We start from the raw sequence: 16,482 nt of genomic DNA on the forward strand, positions 1-16,482 counted from the left end.
GGCCAAAAATATGAGTTTCATTATATTTGGTTTTTCTGCATAAAATAATCTGTGAAAATGATGCATTTCTTTCTACATATAGAAGAATCTGTGCAGCTTTAATGTTTGCTTCCCTTTAAATAACACAGATCAGTATTTTTAGTCTGCATTCAGAGAAATCTGTGCATTTTTAAGTCAAATCTGTGCAATAATTGAATTTCTACATAAAATTTGAAAACTATTTTTTTTCTACGTTTGATGTGAAACTTTAAATCTGAGCAGAAAAGACGTGAAGTCCTGGATGGACAGAACAGCTGCTGCTGCAGGAAAACACCGGATTTCTCACATAAAACCTGCATTTTAAAGCTCCATATTTTGATGGCACTGTGTAAGAATTTTAAAGTAAATATGGACTAATCTGTGATATAGAATGTAGAGAGGATTGAGTTTTAAAGCTGAACTCTGAGCAGCAGAGGCGTGCTGTCCTGGATCTGATGATTGAATCCTGATGAACAGCAGCTCCTAACCTCCTCCCTCTCCTCCTTTGTCTCCCGTGGTCCCTGTCCCGAACTCTATTTTTAGCCGACTGGTGGAGGAATCCTGTATTTATAGTAACGATATCAATAGTCTGCAGCACACTCTGACCTCAGGCCCTGAGAGGAGGAGGAAGAGGAGGAGGGGGAACAGGGATGCAGATAGAGGAGGAGGAGGATGATGATGTGTCGTCACGGCGACAGTGAATGATGGAGCTTTGGTGAAGCCAGAAGCTGTCAAGGAAGGAGGAAGAGGTTTTAAAGTCCAGCGACGTGTTGAAGCATCAGCTCACGTAAACTCCTGCATTATGGAGAGTTTCTGCATTTAAAACACTCGGGGGGATCTAGTTTTATATACATATGGAAGAATCTCTGCAATACACAAATATTGACCTAGGATTGTTTTTTGTTTTACACATTCCAAGGAGAAGAATCTGTGAAAAATCATCTGAATTTTTACATAAAATAATTTGAAAAATCTTTTTTGTCCACATATGGAATGTGCAACTTTCAGAAACTCTGAGATTTCTGATTTTCTACATAACATAAACTTTGCAAAACCCATTTTCCAGAAGAATCTGTGCAGTTTAAATGTTTTTCTTAATTCTCATTAACCCTGTAAGACCCAAATATAGAAAAAATAGCTATATATACATATATATGTGTTACAGGCGAAATTAGAATCCAGTCAGATTTTACATCCGCCTAGGCAGAATTAGAATTTTGATTTGGCCTAGGCTAGATTGAAATTTGAAGGGTTTTGAATACGATATGCTCTGTTAATGTAATTATTTGTTTTCCCAAACATTATGTGCCTTGAAATTTGGTTTTAGATACAAGATAAATAATTACTTTAGAAATAATGTCAACTTTTGTCCTCAACACTTGACAAAAAAAAGGGAAAAAATTATGTTGTCAAAGTAGTTTCTGTTTTTTTTTTTCATATACTGTATACCAAAATCCTGTTAGAGGATTAGGGTTATTGTTTCTAATATACAGGCTATTGATATATCAAGATTGAAATCTGTACAACAACCATGGTATGATTTTGATTTCGCCTAGGCGGATTTAAAATCTGCTTGGATTCTAATTTGGCCTGCGACACACACACACACACACACACATATATATATATGTGTGTGTGTGTGTGTGTAAATGAAAAAATTATATTTATTTATTTTTTCATTTACACACACACACACACATATATATATATGCTCTGTGTTAGCTAAAGTTGCTCTGTATTAGTTAAAGTTGATCTACACTACCATTCAAAAGTTTGAGCTCATTCTGACAATTCCGTGTTCCCTGAAAACTCCCATTTTTATCCATGTGCTAACATAACTGCTACAAGGGTTTTGTGATCATCAGTGAGCCTTTCAACACCATTAGCTGACACAATGTAGCATTAGCATCAATTCTGTTCACTAAAACAGCAATATAGTGGCTAACCAGTAATGAAAGAATGCTATTAACTGTCTAAAAGGCTAAATAGCTCACATTAAGTTAAGCTAACAGCATTACGATAACAGTAACTGACAGACTTTAGGTTAAACTAACAATATTATGCTATATTAGCTTGTTGTAGCACTAGCTAACTTTAAGTTAAATGTGCTTTGCTAACAATGTCTAGACTGGATTTTTGATTAATTTAAAAAAAAACTGCCTTTCTTTTAAAAATATGGACATTTCTAAGTGACTAAACTTTTAAACTCTAGTGTAGATCCAAACATATATTTATTTTTTGCTTAAATCGATGTTTCACAGCATAAAACTCCCACTTTTATGTTCGGTTCGTCTTGTTCTAAAGAGGAGCATCACAGGTTGGAGTTATTCTGATCAACATCCATCAGCGGAGAACAAACAGATGATAACACTGATGCTGAGGACGAGACGAGACATCAACGGTCGACAACAGAGATACGAGCGGCGGCGATAAATCCTGACAACATGATTCACGGAGGAAGGAAGCGGCGAAGCGTTTACTGCTCAGATCTGACAGAAGAGATGAAGAGCGATGAAGGGCAGGAAGAGGAGGAGGAGGATGGAGGGAGGGAGGGAGGGAGGGAGGGAGGGAGGCGGAGAGGGAGATGGCAAGTTGATGAGATTTTAATGTGAAGGTCAACTTGTTCTAAGTGGGATCTCTGCGGGGACGTCGGTCCTCAGAGATGCTCCTAAACGAACAGGAAGGTCGACGTCTTCTGAAACTCTCACACACAATCACACACGTCACCACCGCTGTTGTTTTCTCACTTTATTTAGATTCATTTTTTAATTCCAGCACATGAAAACAAACATAAATCATCTATCGTTCTATTGTCGATCGTGTATTCAGTCCCTCCAGGAGTTCACGATGTTGCGACTATGGTTTGAAGATCCAGACGTGTTTCATTCCAATGTGTCTCATTTCCCAACAAAAACTACTACTAAAATAAAAATACTATTCACACGGGATAAGTAATACCTGGGGATCTTAAAAGCTAGATTTTGTCTTGTTTTTGTCTGTTTTTTGTCGTTTCGCTTTTACTTGTCGTTTTGTGTTTACTTTTTGTATTGCTTGTGTCGTTTGCTTCATTTTTGGTCGTGTTGTCTCATTCTTTGTAATTTGCGTTTTTTTTGGTCTTTTTGTCTCATTTTTGTCTCATTCTTTGTTGTTTGTCTCATATATTTGTTGTTTTGTTTCCTTTTTGTCTCACTTGTGTCCTTTGTCCATTTTTTTGTTGTTTTGCAAATTTGTCTAATTTTTGGTCTCTTTTTTTGTTTGTTTCGTGTCATTTCTCAATTTTTTTGTTATTTTGCGCCTCATTTTTGTTGTTTTGTCAATTCTTGTAATATTTTGTCTTGTTTTTGTTCTGATTATTGTCTCATTTTTTGTCGTTTCTCATGTTTTTGTTGTTTTGTGTTTCTTTTTTGTCACATCTGTGTCATTTGTCCATTTTTTGTCGCTTTGTAATTTTTTTGTCTCATTTTTTGCTTCATTTCATGTCGTTTGTCTCATTTTTGTAATATTTTGTCTTGTTTTGGGTCTTTTTGTCTAATTTTTGGTCGTTTTGTTTCTCGCTTTTGTCATTTTGTGTTTCCTTTTGGTCTCCCTTGTATTATTTGTCTTATTTTTGTCATTTTGTGCTTCACTTTATTTGCTGTTTTTTGTCTCCCTTGTGTCATTTGTCCATTTTTTTGTCACCTTGTAACTTTTTGTCTATTTTTTTGTCTTTGTTTTGTGTCGATTGTTTCATTTTTGGTCGTTTTGCGTCTCATTTTTCTAATATTTTGTCTTGTTTTTGTTGTTTTTTTGTCTGACGTTTGTAAATGAGTTGGAGCGTGTTAAAGAATTAATTTCAAAATAAATAAAAAGCAACTTTTTAGCAACTGTCACTGTCTCCCGCAATTTCATCGCAATAAATACAGTCAAAACATTGCAACTTACATCGAAATCCCCACAGATTTAGACATTTTAAGCCGCAACAATCTGGAAAAACGTCCACGAATTCCTGCAGGGACTGATCATTGGAGGTTTCTGATGTTTGACTTCAACTCAAGCCGAGCTTAAAGACGTTTGGGCCAAAACATCTGTGCTTTTGGAGCAGCTGGTTGGTGAGATAAGGGCTTATTAAACCACCACCTGCCCCGTTCAGGCAACATTTAACGCCAGCGCTGCTATTATTTTCCATGTATTGAACAGTCCCAGCGAGGCCCACTTTTAATTACTCCTAATCAATGCTGCCAGTACGTCATTACACGGCCAAAAGCTCTGCGTTCTGCACCGCTAAATTCATAATTATGTGTACCTGGACGTTACTAAGAGGCCTTTGTTCTAAAATTGAATCAAAAATAAAAAGAAGTTTGACTTTAAGATGCTGTAAGAGAGGACTAATCCATGTAGAGCTCAGGAAGAACACTGGTTCTGAAGTAATGCTGCAGTAATGTGAGGAATCCCTGCAGCAGAATCACAGTCTGAGCTGCAGTCGCATTAACCGCCACATCGAGCGTCGTTTAAACATTTCATCGGGTCAGCTGGAGTCACGCTGAACCAAAAAGGTCAAGTCGGGCCAGAGGACTGATGCCCAGAACTCCTAAACCAACTCTCAGTTTGAGTCAGAGTCAAAGAATACGAAGCTAAAACAAACAGAGGGAGAAGACGAGGCAAAATGAGCTGGAGGTAGTTTAGGAGAGCTGGGCGTTGGTCCTCTGGGACGACTAGAACTCTGTGTTCAACATGAAGAAGAAGAAGAAAGAGAAGACAAAGAAGAAGAGGAAGATGGTGATGGAGAAGAAGAAGAAGGAGAAGGAGAAGATGAGAAGAAGAAGGAGGAAAAGAAGAAGGAAATGAAGATAAAGATAACAGTTGAAGAATAAAGAGCAGAAGAAGGAGGTCAGAGTGGAAGAAGAAGAAGGAGACAAAGAAGAAGATGATGAAGGAGAAGAAGAAAAAGAAGAAGAAAATGATGAAGAAGATTAAGACAAAGAAGAAGAGGAAGATGGTGATGGAGAAGAAGAAGACAAAGAAGAAGGAAATGATGAAGAATGAGAAGAAGATGATGATGATGGAGAAGACAGAGAAGAAGAAGAAGAAAACGAAGATGAAGAATGAGAAGAAGGAGATGAAGATAAAGAAAAAGTTGAAGAATAAGAAGGAGGAGAAGAAGATGATGGAGAAGACGATGCCAGAGCAGAGAAGAAGAAGAAGGAGGAGAAGAACAAGATGAAGTGTAAGATGAAGAAGAATAAGAAGAGTAGAAAAATAAGAAGCAGAAGAAAAGAAGTGGAAGAAAAAGAAGATTTCAGAGCAGAGAAGAAGATTAATAAAGAGAAGAAGGAGGAGGAGGAGAAGCAGATTGTTGTTTAAACGTTTCATGGGGTCATCTGGAGTCACGCTGAGGTCTGACTCTCAGCCCTCCTAAACCAACTCTCAGCTCAGTTTGAGTCGTAGTCAAAGAATTCAAAGAATCTTCAGCTAAAACACAGAAACGGAGTGAGAGACGTTTTAGTGCTGCTGAGTTACTGTAATAAACACAAAGAAACCTGTTAAATCTCTATGTGATCTGATTAAAGGTTGAAGGACTAGAGCTATAAAAACTAGCTGCATGCAGAAGGTTCAGGTTCTACTACGGTTCTCCTACACCACGACGTCTCAGAAGATCTACGATGGCGTCGGTCTGCAGAGCTTCAAGGTGTCTTCTTCTCGGTGTAAACGTCAGAATTCGGTCATAGTTCTCATGGTCAAATTCTCTGCTAGAAAACTACTACAGGAGAAGGAGGAACTGGAGGAACTAGGGAGAGGGACGGAGGCCGTTTTCAAACGGCGGTGAGAGGCGACGGGGCAAAGTCTGGGTTCAGGAAGGAGAAACCCTGGAAGTCCTCCTGGTTCATGACGGCAAGAATCTCCGGGTCAGAAGGAGTCAACGCCGATGAAGTTCCTGTGAAGAACTTGTCAAAGTTCTCACCTTTCCTCCCGCCCTGAAGAAGAAGAAGAAAAGAAGAACAAGGAAAGAAGAAGGAGAAGAAGATGAAGAAAAAAAGTTGAAGGAGGACAGAGAAGGAGAAAATGAAAAAGGAAAAGAAGCAGAAGAAGGAGAAGAAGAATGAGAAGAAGCAGAAAAAGGAGAAGAGGATGAAGAACAAGAAGTTGAAGAAGAAAAGGAAGAAAAGGAAGAAAAGGAAGAAGAAGAAGAAAAAGAAGGGTAAGAAGACAGAAGAAAAAAATCATCATGATGTGAAGCATGGTGGTGGCAGCATCATGATGAAGCATGGTGGTGGCAGCAGCATGATGAAGCATGGAGGTGGCAGCATCATGATGAAGCATGGTGGTGGCAGCAGCATGATGAAGCATGGTGGTGGCAGCATCATGATGAAGCATGGTGGTGGCAGCATCATGATGTGAAGAATGGTGGTGGCATCATCATGATGGAGCATGGTGGTGACAGCATCATGATGAAGCATGGTGGTGGCAGCATCATGATGAAGCATGGTGGTGGCAGCATCATGATATGAAGCATGGTGGTGGCAGCATCATGATATGAAGCATGGTGGTGGCAGCATCATGATGTGAAGCATGGTGGTGGCAGCATCATGATGAAGCATGGTGGTGGCAGCAGCATGATGAAGCATGGTGGTGGCAGCATCATGATGTGAAGCATGGTGGTGACAGCATCATGATGAAGCATGGTGGAGGCAGCAGCATGATGAAGCATGGTGGTGGCAGCATCATGATGTGAAGAATGGTGGTGGCATCATCATGATGAAGCATGGTGGTGGCAGCATCATGATGAAGCATGGTGGTGGCAGCAGCATGATGAAGCATGGTGGTGGCAGCAGCATGATGAAGCATGGTGGTGGCAGCATCATGATGAAGCATGGTGGTGGCAGCAGCATGATGAAGCATGGTGGTGGCAGCATCATGATGTGAAGCATGGTGGTGGCAGCATCATGATGAAGCATGGTGGAGGCAGCAGCATGATGAAGCATGGAGGTGGCAGCAGCATGATGAAGCATGGTGGAGGCAGCATCATGATGTGAAGCACGGTGGTGGCACCATCATGATGTGAAGCATGGTGGTGGCACCATCATGATGTGAAGCACGGTGGTGTAGACCTCTTCAAATTTGACCTTTTTCATCAAACATATGCAAACTGATATTATTCCTATTCTCCAAGGTCTAAATTAACTAAATATACCAGTTACTCTTAATCTTGGACCTTGGCTATGCCTGCCTCAACAGCCATGTAGTTTTATTATTGACGTTTTTCAAAAACGCTGCAAAATACGAGCTATTATGTCCTTGTTTTCATTGTAGCTTCCCAGAGGTTGATGCTATAGCATTGAAAGTGGTACCAAATGAAAGCCAATAAAATTTTCTTGCATATGGTAGTGAACACATGAACACCTGTGTAAGTACCTGTGGAGTACCACAGGAACAAATTTGACAGTTTCAAGAAAGCCACATTGAACAAGTGACACTATATATATTAGTGACGTCCTATCTGACAGTTTCTTTTGCAATATATGTGTCAGTGCAGTGCTAGCATACTACCACGTTGATTTTTTGCAGTGTCCCGATTGTTTGTGCATTAAAATGAGTTAAAATTTACACAGGCTCTTGAGGCAGGCATAGCCAAGGTCCAAGATCAAAGTAACTGGTATATTTAAGATAAGATAATCCTTTATTACTCCCCTTGTCCGGGGAAATTTCCCATGGTACAGCAGCATGTATCATACAGTAGAGCAACAATAAAGCAACAATAACTGCAACAATAAACTTTAGTTAATTTAGACCTTGGAGAATGGGAATAATATCAGTTCGGATATGTTTGATGAAATAGGTCAAATTTGAAGAGGTCTAATGATGGTGGCAGCATCATGATGTGAAGCACGGTGGTTAATACAAGCTTGGAACTCCGTCAGAGGAGTCAGAGTCTTGGTGGCCTCCCTCTCTTGTCTCTCAGGTCTTGAAGACGTCCTGCTCTAGTCACATTTATTCATGTTCCATCTTCTTCCATTTCTTAATGATGGATTTAACTGGACTCCAGGAGATCTTCAGGAACTTTAAATGTTCTTGTATCGTCCTGACTGATGTTTTTCAACAATCTTTTCTCACAGTTTCTTGGAGTTCTTTAGTCTTCATGGTGTAGTTCTATCCAGGAGGGACTGGACCTCCAGATCCATGAGTCTTTAGACTACCATCAATGACTCTTTTTGACTAATAGTGTTATTTTACATTTCATGTTATCAATAATTAACATTACTTTGTAGGAATCTGTTTTACTTTGACATTAAACAATCATTTGTGGTCAATTCTTGACAAAAAAGTCAAAAATAAACCGACCATGATTCAGTTTTAAGAAGCAATACAAGAAGAAAACTTCAGGAGAAGTGAATACTTTCTCTAGTAGCTGTTAGAAGTGTCAGATTTCAGACAGAATCCTCCCCCAGATCTCTTTATCTCCAAGCAGCTGCTGAGGAAGGCTGTGAATCTCATTAGGCTAATGTTCCTGGCCTCCGACCCTGACAGGCTAATGATGGTGGACATTAGCATATGGAGGTCAGAGGTTCTGTCTGTTAGCGCTGGATAGTCGGATCTGGAGGAGGAAGGAAGGAAGGAAACATGCTGGGAGAAGGCGTGGGACGGAATAGAGGAAGGAAATGATGGATTTGGTTCCCTGAAAGAGTCCTCAGAGAGAAGGAGGAAGATGGATGGATGGATGGATGGATGGATGGATGGATGGATGGATGGATGGATGGATGGATGGATGGATGGATGGATAGACGAAGGTTCAGACTAACAGTTCTGGGTTTGAAGGGTGGAGGTATCTCCAGTCTCTCCAGTCGGTCCCAGTCGATCCAGCGGAAGAAGGGATGCTCTCTGATCTCTCTCTCCGCCTCCTCTCCTCCACCCAGACGCTTGGCAGGATGTTTGGTCAGCAGCTGGGGCAGGAAGGGGCAAAAAGAGGGATAAGAAGGGGGTAAAAAGAGGGGTGAGAAGGAGCAAGAAGAAGAAGGGGATTGTTGTGTTGTTAAAATGTGTCTGTGTGGAAACAACAGCTGCAGAAACATGGTTCCATAATGAAGTTCTACCAGATAAACACAAGTTAAAGTCGACTTCGATGCTTTCAGTGTTCCTGCATCAATCGACTCTCTGTCACAAAACAAACACTGTTATTATTATTTAAATGCATTTTTTCTTTATCTTCACCGTGTGTGAAAGTTCAAACAGGAAGTAGAAATAAACTTACTCCTTTGCAGATAGCGACGGCTTCACGAGTCAGACTTTTAGGATACGAGACGCTTTGCTCCATGATGGACTGAAACAGCTCCTCCTCATCGATGCCGTCAAACGGAGGCTTTAACAGGAAACGAAGACGAGTTATGAACAAAACTACAGACGGACAGCAGGTAAAATGAATTACAGTAGTTTTGTTTTACTTGGAATTAATGTGGAAGATGTTGGATCCTTCAACTCAAAAGTTGCCCCAAGTGACCAAAACAATGTCAAAATACTTTAAATTAGTCCAAAATTAGTCAAAATCTGTCCACGCAATGCGTCAAACCTGTCTAAAGGGTCAGAAAATCATCTACAATGACTCAAATTTGCCTAAAATGACTCAAAATTCTCCATAAAACTGAGCGTGTTGATGACGTCACCTGTCCGGCCAGCATCTCGTACAGCAGCACCCCATACGACCACCAGTCCACGGCTTTGTTGTAGGGCTGGTAGGCCACAATCTGGAAGGTAAAGGAGAGTTTAATGAGCTGAGAAGCAACCGACACATGACTCTGTGACGCTTTGTGCTTGTTTGTTTGTTGCTCTGGGGAAACACATGACAGCTCTTCCAAAATGGCCGACGCAGCAGAATCAATGGGTGTTTACATAAGAGAGTCGATACCCGGAGGTTTGATATATCAGCAGCTTTATGCTATCAAAGAGCCGCTCTGCTGCAGCTTCCTCAGAACGCAGATTTAAAGCGTCATGCTTGGACATCAAAACGGCCTTTTCATTCTTTCAGATATTTGTATTGACATCATTTACATCCTAATCAAGCTCCTCAGTTTGTTTTCAGAGCAGTTAAAGGATGTAGTGAGGTGATGGACGCATAAAATAACATTTCAACATGTCTGAAAACTTCCCAAAATTGCCCCAAATGACCTAAAACTTGTCTAAAATGACTTAAAGCTGTCTAAAATGCTTTGAAATACATTCAGTGTGACTCAAAAAGGTCGCAAAATTAAACAAAACGACCTAAAATCTGAACGAAATGAGTTTGAAATTGTCAAAAATGTTTTCAAGCCTGTCCAAAATTACCCAGAACCTGTCCAAAATTAGCTTAAAATTGTCTAAAATGGTTTGAACGTTGTCTAAAAGGACTCAAAATTGCCCAAAATGATCTCAAACTAGTCTAAAATGAAAGATTTTTAACTTGCCTAAAACAACTCAAACTTCTCTTAATGAGTAAAAAATGGCCTAAGGTCAGTTAAAGTGAACCAAAATGACAGAAATTTGGCCCAAACTAAAAAAAAAAAGCTCAACATTTGTCCAAAACTAGAAAAAAAATGTCCAAAATGACTCCATGAAACTGGAGAGAAGTCCGTTCTTCTTTTGTGAAATTAAATTAAATTTATCCAAACATAAACATACACACATTTTTTTTCTTAAAGTTTTTCTGGAATGTTTGAAAGCATCTATCTATCTATCTATCTATCTATCTATCTATCTATCTATCTATCTATCTATCTATCTATCTATTAATAAAAGTTTGAAAAAGACAGTTTCAGTTGTGAGCTTCAGAAGAGAAAACAGCCAAACTGTGAGCTACAAGGTCTGTGAAGGACAACAGTGGTTCCAAAGCAACAATCTCAGACTCACACTGCTGCTAATTAAATCATGTGAAGTTAATTATTCAGAAATGCTGACAAGGTCATAAAGGACGGAGGAGCTGCAGCTGCAAAACAGGTCGAGCAGAAGAAAAGGGGTGAAATGGTGGAAAACGCTGGAAAACAGTGGAAAATGCTGGAAAATGGTGGAAAATGGTGGGAAACAGTGGACATGGTGGAAAACGGTGGAAAATGTTGGAAAACGCTGGACATAGTGGAAAACAGTGGAAAATGGTGGAAAACGCTGGAAAATGGTGGGAAACAGTGGACATGGTGGAAAACAGTGGAAAATGTTGGAAAACGCTGGAAAATGGTGGAAAACAGTGGACATGGTGGAAAACGGTGGAAAATGTTGGAAAACGCTGGACATAGTGGAAAACAGTGGAAAATGGTGGAAAACGCTGGAAAATGGTGGGAAACAGTGGACATGGTGGAAAACAGTGGAAAATGTTGGAAAACGCTGGAAAATGGTGGAAAACAGTGGACATGGTGGAAAACGGTGGAAAATGTTGGAAAACGCTGGAAAATGTTGGAAAACGCTGGAAAATGTTGGAAAACGCTGGAAAACGCTGGACATAGTGGAAAACACTGGAAAATGTTGGAAAACAGTGGAAAATGTTGGAAAACGCTGGACATAGTGGAAAACAGTGGACATAGTGGAAAACAGTGGACTTGGTGGAAAACACTGGAAAATGTTGGAAAACAGTGGAAAATGTTGGAAAACGCTGGACATAGTGGAAAACAGTGGACATAGTGGAAAACAGTGGACTTGGTGGAAAACGGTGGAAAATGCTGGAAAATGGTGGAAAACGCTGGAAAATGGTGGAAATGAGAGCAGTCTGAGGAGCGGTGTGGAGGCCTGGAGCTCCTAGCATTGTACAAATTTGTGCAAAATGACTGGGAATCTGTCCAAAATGTGTTAACAACTGTCCAAAATGTCTTGAAAAATGTCCAAAATTAGTCAGAAATTGTTTGAAACTTGTCCAAAAGGACTCAAACCTGTCAGAATCAACTTGAAATTTGCCCAAAATAAGTTAAAAAATATGATCTAAAATGGTTTGAAAATTGCCCAAAGTTGTCCAAAATTAGTTTAAAACTGTCAAAAATGAGTTATAAATTGTCCAGAAGGACTCAAAACTGCCCAAAAACCATTTGAAACATGTCCAAAATGTGTTTAAAACTGTCTAAAATGCTTTGAAACCTGTCTGAAATCACTCAAAACCTGTCCAAAATGTGTGGTAAAACGGTGTAAATGAGGGCTGTCTGGAGCTCCTCGTACCTCCGGGGCGATGTAGTCGGGCGTACCGCAGAAGGTCCGGGTGGTGTCGCCCTCAAACATTCCCTCCCTGCACATCCCAAAGTCAGCGATCTTTATGTGGCCCTCGCTGTCGAGCAGAACGTTATCCAGCTTCAGGTCCCTGAGAGAAGGAGGAGGAGGAGGAGATGGATCACACGGAGACGAATCACCTCCACAGATCAACATCTTCAGAACAGAAGATAAACCTACCTGTAGATGATGCCTTTACTGTGGAGGAAGAAGAGACCGACTGCGATCTCTGCTGCATAAAACCTGCAGAAGAAGAAGAAGAAGAAGACGAAGAACAAAAAGATGAAGAAGACAAAGACAAAGAAGAAGACGAAGAAGATGAAGAAGAAAGAAGGGAGGTTTTTGGAGAATTGAGGCTGATGAAAGGCAGGAAGATGAAGATGGAAATGAGCAGCAGGGCAAGAATCAGTTTCAGATGATTGATCAAAGATTATTGATTAGACGAACAGCCGGGGGGATGGAGGGAAAACGGAGATGAAAGATGAGATTAGTGGGAGGAGAAAGTCTCTGAAAGGAAAATGTGACTTTTTATGAGTCGCTGTGATGATGAACAAAAGAGGAAAGGCTGAGATTAAAGGACGGAGAGTCTCTGAACGTCAAACCAAACCATCAGGAATGAAAAACTGCCTAAAATGAGACATAAACTGTCCAAAAGGATTCTAATTACCCAAAATGACTTGAAATGTGTCTAAAAATAGAAACCGAACTGTCCAAAATGACTTAAAAGAGATCCAGAATGAGTTGAAAACGGTTTGATTGATCAATTTTGAGTTCTTTTTCAAAAATGTTTGCATTATTTTGAACACATTTCAAGTAGTCTTGTGGTAATTCTGAGTCCTTCAAAGCATTTTAGACAGTTCACAACTAATTTTTAACAGGTTTCAGGTAATTTTGGACAAATTTGAGTCATATTAGACAAGTTTCAAAGAATTTCAGATAGTTTGAAGTCATTTCACGTCAATTTGGGCAGTTTGGTGTGTTTTTAGACAGGTTTTACCTCTTTTTGGATGCATTTCAAGTCATTCTGTGCAATTTTAAATCCTTTCTGACAATTTTTGAGTCATCAATTAGTTTCAAAGCCTTTTAAATGGCTTCAAGTCATTTTCCACAGATTTTATGTTTGATTCGTCCAAAGTGATGGAAAAACCGCCCAGACGGACTCAGAATTTGTCTAAATGACTTGAAGCGTGTCCAAAACGTGTTAAAATCTGCTCAAATGCGCTAAAAAAAAAGTTCAAATCGATTTCAAACTTATAAAAGAATTAAAAACCATTCAAAAGGCTTTATAACCACAAAACGACTTGAAACGTGTCCAAAATTATGCAAAACTAATTGCCTGAAATGCTTTGAAACTTGTCCTGAACACTAAAAAATCTAGAAAGGGTTTAAAAATGTCGATAAGGGATCAGATCAGTGGGAGGATACGTTTGTCCTTTACATTTTATCTGCACGATGGAGAGGAAAAGCGGTAAAGTGAAGGACGTACGCTGCGTGAGCCTCTTTGAACTTCCCGACGATCTGAATGTGGAACATCAGGTCTCCTCCGTTGACGTATTCCATCACGTAGTACAGCCGGTCCTGCAGAAACACACCAACAATCAGCTCCCGTCCAAATTAAAAAGCAATCTGCTCAACCTCCGTCAGGACCGAGGACCTCGTTAGAGAAAGCAAAGCTAATTATTTCATTTATTCACCCAACCTGGACGGAAACAGCTCCTGGGAGGACGGAGCAGCCAAAATGTCAGGCAGCTTTATGGACGATTTAATGAAAGTTATTAGCTTCATGTGGGACCTCATGGACTTTTTACACACTCAGACCTGCAGGGTTCAGTCTGGAAACAGCAGACTGTCCAAAATTAACCTAAAACCTGTCCAAAATTTACCTAAAACATGTCCAAAATGACTTAAAAATCATCCTGACGAACTTAAATTTGCATAAAATGACCTGAAACTTGCCTAAAATTAGTTTAAAATGCTTTGAAATCAGTCCAAAATGAGCGGAAACTGTCCAAAATGCTTTTAAACCTTTTTCAAAGTTGTCCAAATGACTCAAACATCATCCTAATGCACTTAAATTTTGCCCAAAATGACTTAAAACCTGCCTAGAATGACTTTAAAGCGGTTTTAAATGGTTCGAAACTCGTCCTAAGCGACTCATAATTACCTAAAATGACAGGTTAGTTCAGATTTGAATGAGGGTTATTTCTCCCTGACCTCGGTCTGGAAGGCGCAGTACAGCGATGTGAGGAAGTGAGGACGGGAGGCCAGAGCCAGAACCCTCCTCTCCACCAGAGCGCTCTCCGTGTCCTCGTCCTGGAAGAGGACGTCTTTCTTCAGGACTTTGACGGCAAACAGACGCTCGCTGCCTCGTTCCTCCGCCAGCAGCACCTGAACAGAAAACACAAAACCAGGGTATTTATAGAGGAAGACATTCAAATTCTACATTCTCTGTGCAGAAATCTCCAGCAGAAGCATCAAAGCAGCAGCTCATGAACACATCTCTCAGTCAGAATGTTCTTTAGCGCTGTTTTTAGGTCGCTATGGTACGAGTGACAAGGAAACTAGGTCCAAAAATAAGTTTAAAATTGTCTAAAATTGGTCCAGAATGACTCCAAAACCATCATCATGGACTCAAAATTAGACAAATTGAGTTGAAACACGTTCAAGATGACTCAAAATGGTCGCAAGAAGCCAAAAAATATCCCAAAAGAATGTTTTTAAATAGTTTAAGATTTGTCCAGGATGATTCAAAAATTGTCCAAAACTTGAAAATGACTTAAAAAAAATATCTAAAATGCTTTACAATCTGTCTGGAATGACTGAAAAATGATCCTGATGGACTTAAAATTGCCCAAATGAGTTGAAAACAGTCAGACACTTTAAAACTTGTCCAGAATGACTCCAAATCATCATCACGGACTCAAAATTGCCCGTTGAGTTGAAACATGTTCAAAATGACTCAGTATTGTCCCAAAGAAGCCAAAATATCCCAAAATGACGTGGAACTTTTAAACATACATGAAAGCATGTCCAGAATGATCCAAAAATTGTCTAAAATGCTTTGAAACTCGACCAAACTGACCTTAAATGTCTAAAACGGCTCAAAAACCATCCGAACAGTCACATTTCCCCAAAACGACTCAGAAATTGTGGGGTAAAAAAACGAGCCAAAAGTGCCTAAAACCTTTTCAGAACGACTTCAAACTTACCTAAAATGAGTTTAAAGCTGTTTAAAAGTCTGAAATTCGTAAAAAAAAAGGAGTGAAAAAATGTTTAAAAAAGGAGCCAAAAGTGCCCGAAACTTTTTCAAAATGATCTGAAAGTTGTCCAAAATGAGTCAAAACTGTATAAAAGGCTTTGAAGCTTGTCTAAAATGAATTTGAAGCTGTTTAAAAGACTTTGAAACCCGTCCAAAATGGCTAAAAATTTTGAAAAAGGGCCCAAAAGTGCCTGAAACGTTTTCAAAATGACCTGAAACAAAAATCGTCCAAAATGCTTTCAAACGCGAACAAACTGACCTTAAAACGATCTAAAACGCATTGAAACCTTTCTAAAATGGCTCAAAAACCATCCTAACTGAGCCAAATTTGCCCAAATTGACTCAGAAATTGTCCAAAATGCTTCAAAGCCCGACCAAACTGACCTTAAAATTCATAAAAAGCACAGGAGCAGCAATACCTGGACGCGATGTTTAGCTAAAGCCGCTCCACTGCCCTTTTATCGGACATTAAAAACACATTTCCTGTTAAATCAGCTGCTCCTGACCAGAGTTCGCTCTAATGATGCTGCCATTTTCTCCAATAAGAACCAGACGACCCGGAGAGGAGGAAACGCTGATGACATTTAAACCCTCAGCAGCCTGTGATGGTCACCGGTGGAGATAAAGAGCTCATTTTACTTTTAAATACGGTGAGCACAGAAAATACAGACTCTAACTAACAGAATGAGTGAAAATGTCTCCAAAATGACCCACTCCTGTCTCATATTACTTGAAAATTGTCCTTGTTTGAGTCCTTTTGTGCAACTTTTGTGTCATTTTGGAGACATTTTCAGTCATGTTGGGATAATTTAAGTAATTTTTGATAATATTTGAGTGATTTTCGACAGTTTTCTGGTCAGTTTGGTCGAGTTAGAGTCTGCATTTTCTGTTCTCACCATATTTGAAAGTAAAACGGTGACCATCACAGCGCTGCAGGCTGTTGAGGGTTTAAATGTCGTCAGCGTTTTCTCCCGACTTGAAAATTGTCCAAAGTTACTTAAATCTGCATAAAATTAGTT

The 16,482-nt window shown here is 39.7% G+C and overlaps 1 protein-coding gene across 2 annotated transcripts in view; it reads right to left on the reverse strand.

Moving 5' to 3' along the window:
- Positions 1-2,751: 2,751 nt before the first annotated feature.
- Positions 2,752-16,482, reverse strand: part of prkcg (protein kinase C, gamma) — a 32,154-nt gene continuing 18,423 nt past the window's right edge. For both annotated transcript variants that reach the window (XM_051956975.1, XM_051956974.1), the window contains 8 exons: positions 14,419-14,592; positions 13,691-13,782; positions 12,385-12,447; positions 12,157-12,295; positions 9,651-9,731; positions 9,242-9,349; positions 8,793-8,933; positions 2,752-5,969 (listed from right to left, as the gene is read on the reverse strand). In XM_051956975.1, the coding sequence (XP_051812935.1) occupies positions 5,808-5,969; positions 8,793-8,933; positions 9,242-9,349; positions 9,651-9,731; positions 12,157-12,295; positions 12,385-12,447; positions 13,691-13,782; positions 14,419-14,592 (960 nt within the window). In that variant the 3' untranslated portion in view covers positions 2,752-5,807. The remainder of the gene's footprint in view (positions 5,970-8,792; positions 8,934-9,241; positions 9,350-9,650; positions 9,732-12,156; positions 12,296-12,384; positions 12,448-13,690; positions 13,783-14,418; positions 14,593-16,482) is intronic.

This window comes from Acanthochromis polyacanthus, chromosome 12 (genome assembly GCF_021347895.1).
Source record: "Acanthochromis polyacanthus isolate Apoly-LR-REF ecotype Palm Island chromosome 12, KAUST_Apoly_ChrSc, whole genome shotgun sequence".
In the NCBI taxonomy this organism is placed as follows: Eukaryota; Metazoa; Chordata; class Actinopteri; family Pomacentridae; genus Acanthochromis; species Acanthochromis polyacanthus.